The 19,366-nt window shown below is 46.7% G+C and overlaps 1 protein-coding gene across 4 annotated transcripts in view; it reads left to right on the forward strand.

The window, feature by feature from the left end:
• Positions 1–19,366, forward strand: part of ITGA7 (integrin subunit alpha 7) — a 259,855-nt gene that overhangs the window by 91,699 nt on the left and 148,790 nt on the right. For 2 of the 4 annotated variants that reach the window (XM_069230633.1, XM_069230635.1), the window contains exons 3-5: positions 2,743–2,822; positions 7,132–7,387; positions 9,163–9,294. In XM_069230633.1, the coding sequence (XP_069086734.1) occupies positions 2,743–2,822; positions 7,132–7,387; positions 9,163–9,294 (468 nt within the window). Of the gene's footprint in view, positions 1–2,742; positions 2,823–7,131; positions 7,388–9,162; positions 9,295–10,243; positions 10,364–19,366 lie in introns of all 4 variants that reach the window. The other 2 variants (XM_069230636.1, XM_069230634.1) reach the window with 2 other exon arrangements.

A 19,366-nucleotide genomic window follows, 5' to 3' on the forward strand; every position in this document is an offset into this window, starting at 1 on the left:
TCCCATCCATACACACACCCGTACAATTCGTCTTCCATACGCTGCCAAAGCCAGGAATCCTCATCACTGTTGCAATTACATTTTGTCACCTCATCCCATGGCAATGGGAAACACTTTGTGATTCTGGAAGCGAGCTGCTCCCCCCTACCCTGCACACTCTTTAACATTAACTACCTAGGAAGTGCAGACTGTATTACCTTAATGCTGCAGTGAGCCTGCTTTTCTACTCTTCAGGAGAACAAAAGTGGGAGCACGGGGAGAAAACTAGTCTAGAGGTGCAGAGAGCAGCTGTAGAGGAGACAAACTTCTTATCCTGCTTTTTTGAGACCGGACAATATTTCATGGCTGCTTCACACTATGCAAATCTTGAAATGCATACAAATTATAGAAGGAAAACTGCAGGGAGTAGGGTAGCGGTGGCAGCGTGGGGGCTGCTCTATTTCCTGAAATGATATCTCTGAATAAAGAGACTCTTTCAGGACCACTGCTAATTTCCGATCTTGAGGTGTTTTGGGATTCTGTGTTTGAATTGATTGAGTTTGTATATTAGTTCACTACACCAACAAAGGGAAAGAAGGTAGACATTTTGTTCATAATGCTACAGGATGTTAGTGGAGATTACTTCCTATGGTCACTGTTGTGAGCTGGATTTATAGAGACAGGATTTAAGTGATTATTTAAATGAGGCATTGATTGATTTTTTGGCCTAAAAACACAATGTAACCTGTTCTACTATTGCTTCAGTTTTTGGAGGGAGAATGAGTTTATCAGTCACAAAAGATTGTGCCCTAATGGCATGACAGCAGAGTGTATGAACGTCAGGGAAAAAAAAAGTTAATGATTTCTTGAGTGCAGGTGCTCGTTGGTGACGTGAATGCCTATTACGTCACAACCCCCGACACACTGCAGCAAAACTAGCATAATATGTGTATATCTGTTGGTAGTCATAAATAGCCTTATCATGCAGGCGTGTGAAAAAAGAAGTGCTTTCTGGTATGCACGCCAAGGAGAAAACGCTTTCTAGTAAATCCTTTATTTTACTAGGATTTTGGTGACCCATGGCTGTGTTTGGAAGTAGAGGCAGGTTGCTTTTCAGTGATTATGTTTGTTAATAACTGTGTTGAAATTGAGTAGTGGCTATGCATAAAGTAATTATCATTAGGATTAGCCTTGTTTCATGGAATTTGGAGTTAAAGGCAGAGGTATCCCATACAGGAGACCATATGAAAAACACAGATGAAAGACCGTACAGTGGATTGCACAAACTCCTTTCCCAGCAGAACTTGACGTAGTTGTAGCTAAATTGGCAGAAATAATACAGGAAAGAAGAGCAAGTCTAGCCATAGAGGAGAAGGCACTCATAGTGCTTGTTCAGTGCCGGTCACTGAGTCATGACAAATTGGTGTTGAAAGTAGGCACATTAGTCAGAAATGTGGGAGGGAGAGGACTGCTAGGCATTGGTGGAAGGAGTAAATATTTGAGATCACAGGCTGCAAGATGGCCATAGGATGCCAGGAATAGAAGGAGAATATGAGGATGGAGTGGAAATTCTAATGGGGTTTTTGTGAGTGTGGGAAGAAAATTGTGTTGGAAAAGGAGGTACAAGTGGGACAGTAAAGTGAAGCCCATGTTATATTGTGGGTAAGAGAAAAAGCACAGTGGTAAGAAGACAGCTTGCTTTGATTGACATGGACTTCAAATTGTCTTGGACTTGAGATCTGGGAGTGCAGTTTACGCTGACTGACTGACACACATCTTAGACTACTTTGGATTTTGGTCTAGGGTGACAGCTTGTGTTGCTTGACATCAGTTTCACAATGTCTTGGGTGACATAGAATTACATAGAATTACTGCATAATGTAACTGATACTGGTTCGTTCTGTCGTGTGCAGGTGTTCTAGGAGGGCAGCTTGCATTGATTAAAGGTGTTTCATTCTGTGTTGAGCTGTGTTCTAAGAGGGCAGCTTCCACTTTAATTACTTGGGGTGCACTCTCTTAAGTGTATGTTTTATGATGGCAACATGCACTGATTGATATGACTTTCTTGCTATCTTGGGTGAGTTTCTTAGGGGAAACCTGCACTAATTTATATCAGTTTCATGTTGTCTTTGGCTTGTGTTCAAGGTGCTCATTGTGCACTGATTGACATGTCTATCACCCTGCCTTGGCCATGTGGTGTGTGAGGCCTACTAGCACCTTTTTGACACGTTTCACTGTGTCTTTGGCAAATGTTGTAGGAGGGTAACATGCACTGTTAGACTGAAGTTTCAAACCTTTTGCTAGTTTCGCTGGAGAGCAGCTTGCTCTGATTGACACTGATGTCAAGCTGGTGTGGGATGGTTGAGGGCAACTTGCAGAGACTGACTTGGAGTTCACACTGTTTTGGACTGGCGTTCTGGAAGGGTAGCTAGCATTGATTGAAAAAGGTTGCACACCGATTGTGGTGGTATGAAACAACACCTTTTACTAATGAAGTGATTTGCAGCAGGTTCATGCTGGCATGAGATGGTGGTGTATGAGAGCAGCTTGCAGTGACTGAGTCAGTTTTGATGCTTTCTTGGACTGGTGTTTTAGGAGGGCAGCATGCAGTGATTGACAAGGGTGTCACATTGGCATGTTTGAAAGGAAGGACAACTTTTACTAATTGACAAAGTTTTCATAATGTCTTGGCTTAGTAGTTTAGGAGTACAGTATAATGACTGACAGTGCTTTCTGTGATTTATATTGCTTTTGTTCTTTCAGTTGATGAAAGCAGGGAGAGCAAGGAGAACCAGTGGCTGGGAGTCAGTGTGAAGAGCCAGGGCATCGGTGGCAAGATTGTGGTAAGTTTTGCAAAAGTCCTTTCCTAAGCCAATAGCAAGAGATTGGTGAAGGTGTTTATGGAAATTCTTCTCAACTCCTCTGGGTAGCATTCCCTTCCAAAATTTTGGGGCGACCAATCACATGTAAATCTCCTTGGTCAGGCCCCAAAAGAGTAGTCCAGCCAAGAAGACAAGGCTTCTTCCCCTACACATTGGATCTCAAGCAACCCAAGTGGCTCTTTACCTTTTTGGGCCTCACTGATGAGAAGCGCAGAGGACAGTTCCTCTAGTACCCTATGTTGACGGATGCAGTTTAATCTCTGCCCGTCAGTGTGCCAGGGATAGTTTCAAAGGGCCCCTTAGGTAGTCAGAATAGTTTCTTGGGTGTCCTTCAGTGGGCATATGTGAAGGTAATAGGTGTCCTACCGCAGACCAAGGGTTGCTTCACAAGAGCGCCATGGTCTCCAGATTACTATAATGTTTGACTTGTATTGGCGTTCCTTTTGGATCTCTCAGGAAGTGCCAATGTGTCAGAAAGTCTCAATGCTTCAGAAAGTTTAAATGATTCAGAAAGCCCAAAATGTTCGGAATCACGTGTTTTTTGCCTTGAGCAGGCAGCACTGTCTGCAATACGCAATTACTACTTTTCAACCCTTCCTAAAAATACTTGGGAAATGTATAACTTTCTCCAAACATTCTTAAAAAGGGTCTAAAACAGTAAAAAGAGCGAGAGAGGGAGAGTTGTGCTATCCCAAAATATTCTATGACTGAAACTAGAATAGTAAATTTCACCTCCTAGTATAGGCCACATCTGCGGCTGGCTGCAGAATGTCCTAATTGTTCAGAAATTTCAAAGGCTTTAGAAAGCGAGGATTCTTCAGGAATCCAATTCTATTTAGCCCAATGTTCAGGAGTAACCATGCATGTGTTTTGAAGACTTTTCTTGTGCTTTACAAGTTCAGCACATGATGTTTGTTTAAATTGTTGGAGACCCACACAGTCCTTATTGAGCTTTTTAAATGTCCTGCTTAATCATCTTGTGAAGCTGATGTCTAATGAGGATGTGGCTTTGCTATATCCACTCTCATGGATGTGCGTGGGTCCCTCCAGCTTCTGACATGGATTGATGTGAGCCAATTTCCTTAGCACTCGGTGATGCCACCTCCTAGGAAAAGCCACACCTAGATGAGACTGCAGTGATTTTAATTAGCTATGCCCCCCTCTTGGAAATAGTTCACCTGTAGAATCTTTTGTATGCTGGTTGCTCCAGTAAATGCTGTTTCTTTGGGAGGAGACGTCATTCTACAAGCCACTCCACATTGTGTTTTCCCATTGGGTACTCCAGTGATCACTTTTGCCTCAGGAGCAAAAACTCTTCAACATTTTGTCTTCCTGTTAGCTGCTCCAGTGCTAGTTATTGACTCAGGAGACACCATTTTACTTTGTATTTTCCTTAAGGTTGTTCTAGTGCACGCTGTGGACTTAACGAGGAGACGTCTTTCTATAGTGCATCTTCCTGTCCAATTCTGCACTGCAGCCTCTTGTCTCCGGAGTAAGATCATTTTACAGCGTATCTTCCAATTGGCTACACTAATACAGGCTCTTTAGGAAGCTCCCTAGGAATATATCAATGGACCCTATTGCAATGGTTGGGATATCAATGGCAGGTGGTGTTCTCAGTACATATGAGGGTCTTTTGTGGGGTGGTAGAGCCCGAAGCAATGAGCCCATCCTGTGCAGGGAGCGTTAAAAAGGACTGGAGAGGCAGTCGTGTGCTTATGCTATTGAACACATTTTAGGCATCTTCCTCGGGCTTTCCTGGTTTATATTGGCCCGTGTTACACCCTCTTCCAATGCAAGCATGTGTTTATGTGTGTCTGTCTTCTGAAGTGTCTTAGTATCTGTGTCTGTGCCATTCTGTCTTTGGTGGGTCAGAGTACCTCTGTGAATCCGGGGGTTGGTTGGAGTATATCAGTGTCCGTCTATGCTTCGATCTGTCTCTGTCTTCCTGTCTCTCTCTCCATTCTTTTGCATTCTGCTGTGCATTGTTGTGAATTTGGGAGTGTCAGGAGTGTGTTTGGACTATTTGGCTTTCTCTCTCTCGTCCCTTATCTCTTTGTCATTCTGTCTCTCCCTCGCACCTATTCTGAATCTGTGTGATCCAATCCAAATCTTTGAAAATTACAAGAACTCTACAAAGTGTCTGCAAAATCAAGCAGAACTGAAGCAGGGGTCAAGAGTTGTTGACAAACAATTGCTGCTGTGCTCTGTTTTGCCCTAGTTTGGGCTCTTCAGCCAGGCATAGCTTGGTACATGTGCACACTGTTCCACTGGGACCCAGCTGTACCCCACTGATGAGCCCATAACTAGGGCAAACCCAGTCTTGGGTTGCTTGTGTTCTGATTCATGGAGGACCTGGCTTGGCAGACTGGGCTGTTCCGATTGGAGCAGGGACAAGACTGATTTACATATAGCTGGGTTCAAACTGAGGTGGCATGGTGTGCAAAATAACGATGGATTGAGATGCAGCCCCAAGTGATTACCACTGGCTGAGATTAAGTCAAGCAATCCATCCATCACTGTTTAGTATCAAACCCACAAGGATAGCTGATTTAAGCTTTCCCTTGTCTTCTGTCTAGCTCTGCCCAGACTTTTCCTAACACCATCCCACTCATGCCTTCACAAGACCAGAGACTAATCCCATCCTTTCTAGACAAATTTGGCTGCAGCCCATGTGTAGAAGTGGTCCACTGGGCATGAAAACCCATTTGCTAGAAAATAACCTTTTGATAGTGAGTAACTGGCCATAGTGCTCAAGGGGTGAAAAAGTGTGAATTATGTCTGAGCCACAGGGAGTGGTGCCAAGGGAAAGGGATTATCTATTTGTTCTCCTCAGTTAGGTTTTATAAAAGGCATTCTTACAAAAGGCATTTAGAAATGTAGGTAAACAAAATCCAAAGGTTTAACTTATTGTGTTCTATGTATTAATCTACAGGCTGAAAATGTTGAGTATGTGTCTATGTTTAACAAAACTTAGCAAAAATGTGTGTTAGACAAAACTGTTGCACTTTGAAACTGTGCCTTGCTTCAGTTACTTGCACAAAATTTGGATTTTAAGCCTTGTTTTCTATTTGAATTGGAAAATAAAAGTTTTCCATTTCAGATGTATAAGCACTGAGAAGATATTCACAGTTTAAATGCATGCTTATAACTGATTAAACAAGTATTACATCTGGAATTTTAATTCAAAATATGGCTTAGATTTGTTTAACCAGTGACCTACATCTTCACAACCACATATGTTGATTTGAGCCTGTTACAGTTTTCTTGAGATGTAAATAGGGAGAAAATGTTCCTGCAGCTTACATGTGAGATGTAGCTTTTTTCAGCTTACACCACGTGTGCACATAGTACAGCTGACTTAGCAAAGTGTCTAAAACGTCATTGTAATTACAGAACCTTTTTTCATTTTTAGGAAGTACAAATGAAATTTTGAACTGTTTTTCATAGCCCAGCTGCACTTTATCTGCATTGCTCAGATATTCGTAGCAAAAAATAAAAAAAAACAGAAGCTAGGGAAACAAGGCAAAAAGATGAAGGGCCTGATTTAGAACTTGGAGGATGGGTTACTCTGTCACAACAGTGACGAATGTCCGGTTTGACAAAATCTAAATCCCATTATATTCCGTGGGATTTAGGGCCTCATTTAGAGTTTGGCGGAGGGGGTTACTTTGTCACAAATGGGACGGGTATCCTGTCTGCCCTATTACAATCCCATAAAAGCCTATGGAGATCATAGTGCGACGGATGGGATATCCATCACATTTGTGAGGGAGTAACCCCTCCACCAAACTGTAAATCTGGCCCTCAGATTTCAGTGCAATGGGATTAAGATTTCAGCGGACAAGACATCCGTAACCGTTGTGCCGGAGTAACCCCTCCACCAAGTTCTAAATATGGCCCTAAGTTCTTACAGTGTGTGCACGTGCACCCCTGACGTGTTTTCATTGTGTCTATATGTAACCCTGGGTCTGAGCATGTTTTTTTTTTCTTGCACTGGTGAGTCTTTATGCAAATATGAGTGTTGTATATTTGTATGGCTAGGTCTATTGAGTATATCGCTCTCTCTGTCTCTCTATCTCTTTCAGTGCCTAAGCATGTCTTTGTGTACCTGTGTCAAAGTGGATCTGTATGAACTATTTTGAATGTGTCCCCATTTCAAGGTGTTTGTGTTTGCACCTTCGTGTCTATGTCCGAATTTTCCCTTTTGTGTGTCTGTGTTAGATGTAAGGGACATGGAGCCCTCGTTCACCCTCTTCCTGTACTCCAGGCCTGTGCCCATCTCTACGAGGCTCGCCAGCGGGTCAAGCAGCCATCGGAGACCCGGGATGTGATTGGCCGCTGCTACGTCCTGAGTGAAGACTTAACTGTCAACGGCGAGCAAGATGGGGGCGAATGGAAGTTCTGCGAAGGCCGCACCCCAGGCCATGACCAATTTGGCTTCTGCCAGCAGGGGACATCTGTCGGCTTCACCTCTGATAACCACTACATTATGCTGGGGGCACCAGGCACCTACCACTGGAAAGGTGAGTCGAGACCAGGGAGGGGGTGGAAGGAACATGGATGTCAGTTGGATGCTAGCTGAAGGGCAGGAAAGAGAGGGTAAGCTGATGTGTAGCATGGAAAGGTCGAGGGAGAAGGGCATTCGAGGGAGTAGGGGTAAACTGTGCAGGTGGGGGTATTGAGCAGGGCGAAAGTGCAACAAAGGGGGTGGGGAGAGGGGCTGGGGTAGGGTGGGTTAAGGTAATATGGAGCAGAGCGAAAGGGTGTGAAGATAAAGTGGGGAGAAAGAAAAATTACAGACGAACCAAAGAGAAGGGTTGTAGGAGTATAGCGGGTTATTGGTGGGAAGGTGGACGGTGGGGGGGGGGGGGGGCATCTGATGTGGCTCTGGTCAGCAGCAAAGGAGACTTCAAGAAGTCACCGTCTTTTTAATTGAGACATACCATCGCGTGGACCAACCCCCACCCTCCCCTCCAGAACCACATTAAGGAGAAACCTTGCAGGGGACCCCCCTGGCACCACACAGAAGCAACAAGTGACACGATCAACTGCACATGCACAGATCAGACGTGCAACCACAGGGAGGCGGTGAGCTCGGCCTCTGACGTCACACAGAAGACACGCGCACACTTCAGTGGCGGCTGACAGGAGACCGCGCAGGCCGGGCCAGAGAGAGGCCTTCTGTGACATCACAGAGCGGGACTAGTCACTGGTGGGTCCTTAGAGACAGCGCGAGGAGAAGACGCGCAGGAGCCCTGACTGCACGGGCGAGAGGGCACGAGAAGCCCCGCCTGGGACCAGGGACCGGTGAGGCGGTCCAGCATTCAGCGGGCGTTAGCATGAGACGCGTTTGACAAGGTGTCTGTGGTGCCAAAGGGAAGGAAACCGGCGGAGAGACGGTCAATAAGACCAGAGTGGTGGGGTGTAGTGAAGAGGACTGTGGAGAGAAGGGTACTCATGTCTTCTGTGGAATCAAGGACACCAGATGCAAGGAATATCTGCGGATCACTGTGGCACTCGAGATTGGAGGGCCCTTGGAGGGGACTTCTATGGAACAGCACGAAGGAGAAGGTGCGAATGGATCTCACGTGCGCCCGAGATAAGTGTAGCTGTAGAGTGAACCTCGTGGACTCACCTGGAGATGAGGATGTGGACAGGTCTGGCGTGTCATTACATGTAAGTGGCCTCTCGGCGCTGCCCTCTGCGGAGCCGCATGAAAGCAAGGGTATGCACATGCCTGATGTTGCTCTAGCGTTCAGGTAGCCCTTTTAGTGGCCTTCGGTAGAACCACATGGAGGAGAAGGTGGACAAGCCTGACACGGTACAGGAGGAAAGGGGTGCTTGGAGTGGACCGACGTGGAACTACAGTGACGAGAAGGTGTCTACAGGCACTTTAAAGCACCCCGCTGTGGATAAGATGTACAAAACCTTCCCACTAAAAGTGTGCATGTGTCCCAGTCGCATCACACGCCAGAGACTCCACGGGGCCGGATTTATCCTCACAAGGGACGGCAGCGTGGTGGCCAAACCCAGGTATGCCGGCCATGACATTACCTGCATGTGAAGCTGTGACTTGGGCGCTGCTGCGAAGCAGTGCGCGCTCCAGGAATGGAAAGCCTCGCCTCCTTCCGAGTGACACCGCCTGATCTCAAGCCGTAGCTCGCTGCACATGCCTCGCTGCGTGCATCTTCGAACCACCACCCCCCAAACTCTCACCCTTCCCTTCCCAGAGCGGCAGCGGGGGCTCCCCGCCTCACCCCAGACCGTCATATTATTAATCTGAGTCTTTGGTTTCTAGGTGAGCTGCGCGTGGAGCTGTTCAGCCTGACATCCATGGATCTGGGCTACTATGACGATGGGCCGTACGAGGTGGGGGGAGAGAAGTCTCGTGACTCCCGGCTCATCCCCCTCCCTTTGAACAGCTACTTGGGTAGGGTGACACGGCTGCGTGGCACGGGGCAAGGAACCTGCAGGCCTGGAGGAGGCGGTGCCACGAAGGGGAGCCAGGGACTAGCTAAATGGTGCCACCTAGACTGGCAGGGTTGCAAGCGGCCTGGTCAGCCACGAAACTTGAGGCAAACTTAACAGGGATATATTATTAGTGACCCCAGCAGATATTTGACAAGAGGGTGTGACTTGTGTTTTCAGAACCATGGTGTCATAGAAAAATGGATAGCTTCCCGGTCCCTATCCTTAAATTACCCCTCTTCCATTTGCCCTTTTTTACTCTTTTGAAACGTGCTGCTTTTAGACTTTTACTCTGGCCAGATCTCCGGCCCAGGGTGTGGAGTAAGCCATGACGTAGCTGCCATGGCGACTTCTCAAAGACTTCCCCTTTTATTGATGGTACGGGTCTCACTGTCAAATCACCATGCGATTGCACTATTATCAGACGTTTGAATGACCGCTTTCCACACTGTCATTGCGACAGGTCACAGGGTAAGAACGGACCGCCGGGAAAGCAGCTTCTAAAAAGCAAAGCAACCTGCAAGGCAGCAGGCAAACTATCTCCTTAAATTCGGACAAACATGAATACAACATAGTCCGACTGATCTCAAATCAGCAGCAACACTGGAGCCAGTTTAAAAGGTAGACAATGACATGACTGGAAATTGTAATTCACTAAAATGTACCCAGTCCTGAACCATAGTCTCGAAAGCACAAGTCACAATGGTCATTTTCCGTCAATTGGCTCATGGGGGGATGCGGGTCAAGAGTCTTTCATTTGGGCACATTGAAGCACAGTTCGGAAGGCACCTCTTCATTCACTGCCTCCTCATCCTGCAGACCTGTCCATCAGCCACAAGGCCATTTTTTTCAATCTTTTCTAACTCTGCCTTTTTCTCTCTGTCTATTCCTTCCCGTTCTCGGATCCGCAGGACTGTTGTTTGTGACAAACTTTAATAGCTCAGACCCCGACCAGATGGTGTATAGGAGTCTGGCGCCTCCCGACAGTGGGAGAGGTGCTCCTGGAGATGTGAAACAGAATAGCTACTTAGGTTTGTAACTGGCGAGGCGCGTGCGGCGGCCGGCCGCCCGCAAGTGTCTGCCCCTGTCTGTCCTATCTCTCAGCCTCCGTAGTATCCCAGCTCCCCCGTAGCAACCTGTGTCGTGTTTATGTGATCACTGTTTACCCTTGGCAATGCGCTTTTCTGGGGAGGGCGGTCTTGCCAGCGAGTCGACGAGGATCCAGGGCTTTCCAAATGATTGAAACCGAGTATGTGTGTGTGCGTGTGTAAGCGCATGTGCGTGCGTTGCCTGCATTTAATTTATGTTCACAAATGCCTGCAGTAAATCTGTCTCCGGCTAAAGCTTCCTAGAAACGTCTGTGTACAGATAGTTTTATCTACGATTTTCCCAAGTGCACCTGTGCCATGTGATGTGTGTCCATTGTTGGTTCGGAATGATGCCAGGATTTTCAGTTGTAAAGGCGAAATTGAAATTTGCATCAAGAGGATGTAACAACCATTTCTGCCTTTTTTTCAGTAACTCCGCGGCGCCACTAGGTGGCTCCCTAAGGCTTCTGGTTTAATTCTCTCGTATATTTATTGAACTTGCTGCTGGTGTATGAGGAGGGAAGCCATGACAGTTTCCTTAAGACACACTTACGAGCATACACATTACTTACCTGTGAATTGTTTTCACAGTCTGTATATTACTGTGAAAATATGTCATGAATCCGGCCCAAATGGACGAAGCGTTGTGCACCCACGAATTAGTTGCTGTTCCTTGCACCTCTTAGCGGTTAGAAGCTATCTTTGTATATCTGGTCAATAGTATGTGACAGTTGTACCGTTACTATACTAGCCGTGGCAAGCTGTGTGCGTCTTCCATTTGCCGATGGCAGACTTTTGTGTGTAGCCCTAATCTGCTGTTGATTTTTGAGAATGGGTATGATTGACTTAAGTCTTTTGGTGGGAAAGGTAGAGTCGAAACCTCAGGTTTTGTCTGTGCAGTGGTGCATAAGGCGTGCATTTCGTGCCTGGCGTGTGAATCTTTGTGTAAGTGCACTCGGCGTAACTTGTTACCATAGACTGAAACTGAATCCTTGCACTATTGTACTACAAGAGTGTTATCTTGTCATAGACTGACTGTAAGACTCTATGCACTAATGTGCAGGAAACAGGTCCATTGAGTCGTTCACCAGCATTGTGAACCATTATATAAGTGCTCCAGGCATAGTTCCTAGCACCACGATGACAGCAGTGTTAAAATATTGTCCTGCATGCTTAGACTGTCCATCCAGCTAGGGACTTTGAACAAAGTATTTTCAGCCTTTTGACATCACATCCCAGGTCTAGTGTCTTCTCCACCATCTCTCCCTTGTGCCAGGTTTTTTAAGTGAGAGTGCAAAGGTCTGGAAGCTGAATACCTCTGCCCAATCCTAGAGTGCTACATAATCAGTCCAACCCTGTCCCAACCATCTTGCACACCATTCTGGAGCATCTGACTTGGCAACCTTGAGTGGTCCATGGAAAGACCTTCCCTGTGAGCCTCAGCTGTGCCCCCAAAGTTGCCTGATCCCATCCACCCAAAACTTCAAAAGATAGATCCTTCAGCACTTGGCTGTAGAGGTCTGGCATTTCTTCTTGTTTTGTGGGCTTGGGCTTACACAAGCCAGGTGCAGTGTGAAGAGTTTATTAAGACATGCAGTTTCCTCACCTTTCTCAGGAACCGGTCGAAGCACTGTTATTGTCTCTATTGTGTCGGGAGGCCTCGGGCCTCCTCCCATCCAGAAGTGATTCATTTGATCCAGTGAGGAAACAAGGACTGAGTAAGGGAAATAGGATAATTCTCGAACTGCCATAAGGAGAACTGCTGTTACAAGTGTCGCGGCAGATCAGCACTCTGGGTACATGTTTACCTCAAGATTCTTTTTTGTCTGGTATTTCTTGGCCTAAGTATGTCAAAACGGTGCAGTGGTGTAGATTTCTCTCACAAAATATAATGAGTGAGCATAGAGCCCTTTTATAAGCACTACAAACCTGCACTATGAAAGCACACTCACATTATAAGGCCTACACCATGTCGGCACCAATACCTGAAGGGCCCCTTCTGCCACAGGTACTTGTACCCAGACGCTGGGCAGACCTATAGAACAGTCTCACATGTTCAGCCAGCACATGTGTAGTAAGAGCCTTAAAAAGCAGACCCTACTGGTTTAGGCACTCAATCAATTTCCACAGAATTTACCGTGATTGACACTCAGGTAGAGAAACACACTCACAGTAGAAGTCCTAAAACCAGGTGCACCAAAGAAAACAATCTAGGGGGACTAAATGGGCTTTACCCATTTATTACATTAGCCAAAAATTAAATTCACTAGTTCCAAGCTAATGTTTTGCATGTCATATTGTAGATCAGTTGCTCGTAACCTTTTCACTTCTGTGGCCCCACTTAATCCTTACTGGAACCCGAAGACTCCTCAGTGTATCATGATTGGAATCCAGGTACCCCCCACTAAGTCATTACTGGATGCCAGAGACCCAGCCTAAGCATTTTTGTTGATTTGAAACTAAAAACATTTGAAAAAAAAATCAGAAACAAGCATCCATCGAACAGGTACACAAATGATGACATGCTTTATTTAATTCATAAACATTTTTTTACATCTAAATTTAAATGGGAAGGTTTGAGCTTTACTAACTTCAAATGATGCCACTCATCTTCCATACTGTCTTCGGTGTGATGCACTTGCACTGCTTCCACAAATCTATCTGAGGATAACTTTTTAGTCTCCACTTTCAGATTTGCAGAACATCTTCAAATTTTAAATTTTGTGTTTTTCTTCTTTTTTTATATACATTTTATTAATCTGTTAATGTTTGAATCTCTAAGCAGTCATCGACCCCCCTGAATAAGCTCTGTGGACCCCCAGGGGTCCCAGCCGAGGATCACAAGTTATGAAGCAATGTTGTAGATGCAGCTTCACATTTAATGGGGTGGAGGAATGTCCTTCAGAGGCCCTTTATCATTATACACTGGGCCGTTCCCTACAGTGCTGATAGATTGACAGACATTGGCACTATTTTCTTAAATATTTCCTCTAAGGATGGAACAGGCTTTGTAGGGATAAGATTTGATGCAAGATTCTATTCTGATGAAGTGAGAGAGAGAGAGAGAGAAAGTGTGTGTGTATGTGTGTGTTTTCTTGCACTACGACCCTAATGGCCAGCGGCGCCTGGTGGTGATGTAAGCATGATTCATTGCAGAACTGCAGGGGCACTGTGACTGTTTCACCAGTGGATGTACGCAGCCTGCCCTGAGATGCCAGTGATGTGAGTCGGTGCGCCACTGCACTGACATTGTGAAGTTTTGCATCAATTAACTTGTTCCAGGAGTGTGGTTTTGTGTGTTCATTGATTTTGTATTTATAGAAGCACATTTGTCTTTCCTGACAGATGTGACCAGCCACAACACTTTCAAGTTTTAAGAGTCAGCTTTGAGTACACTGTTGCGTTCCCACCACGCACTCCTAGGGCTGTGGGAACTGCAGTCCGGTGTTTCAGCTAATGGCGTAGGCAGGTGACCGTGTCGCTATTGGAAAGGAGATGTGCTTGATCTGGAATGGCCTCGGCTCAGACTATGGATTGAGGCCACACGGAGAGCGTGCAAGGATGTGTGCTATTTAACAAGTGATGTGACTGACTGCATAGGACTGATCTCTGCCCACTCTGCGGATCCTCAGGCTGCTCGATTCTCTGGCATCTCTGTACCATTCCTGGCTCCGTGAGTTTGTTGTGCAGTCCATCGGGCTCTCACAGGAGAAGGTAGAGAAAGACTACAGTGTGGGGTGCGTTAAGGGGTGTTCTGTTCAGGTCATGCTCCCATCGTAGCCCATGAAGTTGGTGCATGATAAACGCCTGGATTAGGATTTTGGTACCCGTGGCACCTAGGCTTACCTTGTGCCCTCATTTCTGGCTCCTCAAAGGCTAAACAACATTGGGCAGCCCAGGCACAGGGCAGCAGTTACCGAACTACACAGATTCCTACCTTTCAGCGACAAAAAGAATTAATCACACAGTGACCCCAATGGCCACAAAATCATAGCGCAAGTTACTTGTGGGATCCCAACCACAGCCAATTTTTCACAATACACTTAGGGGCACATTTATCAAAAAGTCACGCAGCGTAGCAAGTCACCCTGCTGTGCTGCGTGATAGGGAAAGGGCAGGAATGAGCTGTGTTCAACAATATGCAGTACATTCCTACTTTTTCCCAGCACTGGCGCACAGTGAGCTGCTTAGCGCCAACACAGGTAATCTTGCACCATGGTGCAAGGATGCCTGCATTGTAAGCAGGATTGTTTTTGTGCAAGAAAGGGGACCTTCCTGCACAATTGTTTCTGTGCAGGAAGGGGTACCTTCCTGCACAAAAGCAATCTCTTGAGGCATTTTCCTCTTTCTATATGTTCTGCAGAATGCAGCACACATAGAAAGAGTTAAAACGAGGAGAGGCCTAGCAGTTTTGCTGCATTCTCAGGTCTACCACTTATGGTAAATCTGGGAGTGCTTCAACATCCACAGGTGTTGCGTGGGAACACCCACGCACCACCCATGGAACACCTCCCTGGAGTAGAGTAATGCAACAAAACAATTTGCGCTGCCTTGCATTACTCTGTAAAAAGGTGGGAGTATCTTTATGCTCTGGTTAATGAATGTATTGCATTTCCCTTTGGAGAGTGGCATACTGCCGGTGGCCTGGAAGCAGGCAATAGTAAAACCTCTTCTAAAAAAAAACTGATGGCCAACCCCGCATTGTTGGAAAACTACAGACCAATTTCACTTCTCCCTGTGGCAAGCAGAATTTTAGAAAATCATGTTAAAAAACACTCAGATTTTCTAGAAGCCCACAACATTCTGGTCCCCACTCTAACTGGTTTCCGGTGGGGGAGCAGTACAGATACCGCTCTAGTAGCCGCCACTGAGGAATTGACCATCTCGGATCGGGGCAATTCAGCCGCCTTGATCATGTTAGACCTAAGTGCTCATTTTATTCTGTGTCTCATTACACCCTCATCCACAGGATGAAGGAAGTCGGAATTAAGGAGCTTGCTATAATATGGCTCAAAGTTTATTTGGGTAATAGTAGCTTCCAGTTGCGTGAGGAAACCATCTCCTCTGATGTCTTTCCTCCTACGGGTAGGGTGCTTCAGGGATCTTCTCTGAGCACCACGCTTTTTAATATTTATGTTCACCCCCTTTTACAGATTGTCCGCTCATTTGGCCTGGACCTCATGCCATACACAAACGACATGCAAATCATTATGGCACTCTCAGTCTAATCCCCAATTCTACGTCATTCCGGCCCAGTCAGTGCCTAATGAGGGGTACGGAATGGATGTCGGCCAGCTGCCTTAAAGTTAATGACGGAAGCACAGAGGTCATCGTGGTCCGTAACAATCCTACAAGATGGATGGATGTCGCCTGGCCAGAACAGGAGATCGTCCTAAGCCAACCCAGGCCTTAAAGAGCCTGGGCTTCTGGCTGATGAGAAGCTTAGCATGGAAATGCAGGCCTGCATTTTGTCAGGCTCATGTTTTAGCACGCTAAGAAGTCTCAGGAACTGCCTGCAATGGTTACCTCTACACACTAAGAGAGTGCTGGTACAGAGCCTTATCTGCTGCGGACTAGACTATGTTAACTCACTGTATACAGGGAGTCCAAAATACATCATTAAAAGGCTCCAGGTAGTCCAGAAGGCCACCGCCAGGATTCTACTTAAAATCCCTAAATATCAATCAGCGGGCCAGGCATTGGCAGCCTTACATTGGCTGGCTTTTCAAAAAAGGATTCGGTTTAAGGCTCTATGCATGGCCTATAGGATAGTATATTGCCGAGGCCCTCCTATTACCAGGAAATTTATTTCACCCTGTGTCCCTAAAAGATTACTTCGTTCACAAACAAACAGGCTCCTGAAAGTTCCTAAAATCAGTAGAGCAAGACATGGTGGCCATTCGTTTGCCTACCTTGTACCCAAACATTGGAACAATCTCCCCGGAGAACTGAAATTTCAACAGTCAGAAGTAAGGTTTAGGAAACTGCTGAAAACCCATTTGTTCTAAGTTTTTTGGGGTGTCTGTGCTGCCTCTTTTAATGTGGTTCAGCTAGTGCTGGGACGCCCTGTGCGGTAGCCATGCGCTCTATGAAAACCGTATAGAAAAAAATTGAATTTATCAAGCCACTCAGGGCTATTCAAGGTGGCCTTGAGTGGCTTGATAAATTGCACTTTAAGGGTTGCGTTGCTCTTGCACCTCGTTGCATGGTGCAGAAGCGACAAAACCCTTAAATAAATCTGCCCCTAAGTGTCATTGTTATACCTGTCTCACTAAAGAAACTCACTTCACCTCAGTAGACTCTGGGGGCCTTACTCAGAATTCCAGGAGTGAGGCAGCAACATTTTGAACTTGCTCCTGCAATTCAGGAGTAAGCTGGGAGCACCATAAGAACAAGTCACACCTAGTCATAGTAATAGCTTGGCGAATTTTGCAGTGGGTCCCAGATGCACAGGATCTGCCCCTCCCCCAAAAACTTCAGAGAATGTCTCCTAAGCGTCGTTGCTGTACTCCGTGACGATACCTGTTGGCAAACTGTCACCATCAAATGTCTGTTAACCCAGTGTTTACTCCCTCCAGTCAATCAGCTAATGCCTTAAAAGACTCCTGGCTAATGGTCAAGGTCATGAGATGATTCCATGCCTAAAAAAGCATTTGCAATGCAACGGGTCTCGCATTTATCTGAGTTAGAGCTATTAGCAGTTGTAAACTCCCAACTGGACTTTTCTTGCCATTTTAAATGGAAAAAAAGAGCGCAGTCGCGCTGCTACAGTTCACTTGTAGTGAAACCTATCGGCAAAAGTGCAATTATCTACGTAACCGGCCAAAGTGCAATTAACTATGTAACAGGGTCGATGTCATGCAAAGTGCTTGACTTCTGCCAAGCGAGATTGCGCTGCAAAAAAAGATAAAAAGTAGTCCACAAACTGGATGGAAAACAGCGAGCCTCATATGTTTTCAGTACTTGGTCGCTGCGCTCGAGGAGGGCTAACCTCCGGAAAACGCATGACGTATGCATGCCTTCCATAATGAAAGCAAGCAGATTTTAAAAGGCAAGGCCACGAACCAATGAAAGACACTGACGTGACATGGACGGGGCTCCCGGCCCTTTTCTAGCTACTAAAGCTTCTCGCAAGCGATACGCATGCGCAAGCGCGTTCTAGCACAGGCTCGACCATAAAAACACCATTATCCGGTCCAGAGCTTCTCATTAACAACCTGTAGATGTCTAGGAGTTGTAGTCTTGGTTCATTTCAACTGAACCAATGGGGCTAAACAGCAGTTGGTTCTAGAAAGAAGGACCAGAACTGGAACAGGTGTTCGTGGTGAGATCGAGTTATGTGGTAATCTTACCAGTGGCAGACAGTGAGCACAGTGAGTGGCTAATGGCTGGAAATGTTGCTGTACTTGTGTCTGCTCTCCCAAGACCTCACCCCGTGTTATGCTCGGACTGACCACTTGGTGTCACTGCTGCATTACTGTAAGCTTGCCTTTCCCTGCCAAGCTTTGGCGATTCTATTAGAAAATTCACAGTTGAATGTGGGTCGACTCCCCACCTTAAGCGACTAAACTAGCGTTGCATATACCATAGGAGCAAATGTAAGAGCGGTGTGTTTGAGGGAGTGGTTACCTTTCAGTACAGCAGAGATATGACTGGAGCCTGGAATAGTCCACAGATCCACCTGCCTGTTTGTGTGTCTATGTGCCTATCTCCTGCTTGCTGCATGCAATGCCATTGCTTTTCCTGCATCCGTACTGAATGGCCATGTCCGCAGTGACCGTGTGTGCTCAATGTGCTTTTGCCTGCATGTGGGGTTGGATGCATGTCTTGGCCGCCTGTATATGAATGCTTCGGCACCCTCCCTGTATGTGTTGCCTGATATTTCCTGCTTCTGTCCCCCACGTCCGTCTATGTGTGCTGTCTGTGCCTCGGTGCATGGCTGCTCTTCGGTGGCTTTAGCCGTCAGTGTCTTCACTCATCAGTACAAATGCGCATGAAGTTGCAGTGCATTGTGGGGAGGACGGAAACTGGTCGTTCACCCTAACACTATTAACACATCAGGATCAGTACCCACTCGTTCCTAACAACACCCCCTCCCTTCTCTATCCTCCCCGAGTCTGTGACCCCGTAGGGTGTCAGGACCATTGTGATGCTCGGACCCCAAGACCTGCCACAGAGGGCAGCTCATGGCATTTGTGGTAGTACAGGAGTCCTATTGGCTGGATAGCCTCCCACCCCCTTGTATCCAAGTGTCTGTCCTTCTCATGTCTTCGATGTCACTCAACAGCTGCTGTTGTCACTGTGAAAGTCTATGAGCACCTTGCCACATGTATGTGACCTACAAACCTTCAATTGCGTTTCCGGGGGCTGATCAGCGGCTTGGGAGCTGCGGTCTCTGAGCAGGTGTCGGGGTATGCAATGCCGGCCTGCAGTTGAGGGCCTTAATGCCTACTCTCCTGGTCAGATGATTTCCCTCTGGGGCTAATGTGGCCTGGGGGTGCAGCCAGTATTCAGGCCTGATCTTTATAGAGGAGGGCGTCTCTGGAGCACCGGTGTCTTCCCAGAGCACCCTATCATTAGCCTTGCCCCCCCCACCCCCAGTTCACTCACAGGGCATGCTTCACCCCATCCCCCACCACCGCGCCCCCTGCACCCTGCTTTCTGATCACTGCCTGAGTGAGCTTGCCCCTTGGGTGAGCAGGTGCGCATGCTGCACACGAGGTGCTGGTCTGCATGTAATCGCAGCACTCCCTGGCATTCCCTGCCTTTCTGCACCCCCTAACCCTGTCCCCATGTCCGGCCGCCGGCACTATAATACCCAGGGGTGGACCTTTTAGGATAAGATGTGAATTATCGGCTTACCCCTCCTTGTTCAAGCCCGAGCTACTGCAACCCCCATCACCCTTTCCCCAAAACACAACGCTTCCTTTGTAGAAGTGCCCTGGC

This window comes from Pleurodeles waltl, chromosome 4_2, assembly GCF_031143425.1.
Source record: "Pleurodeles waltl isolate 20211129_DDA chromosome 4_2, aPleWal1.hap1.20221129, whole genome shotgun sequence".
Classification (NCBI taxonomy): domain Eukaryota; kingdom Metazoa; phylum Chordata; class Amphibia; order Caudata; family Salamandridae; genus Pleurodeles; species Pleurodeles waltl.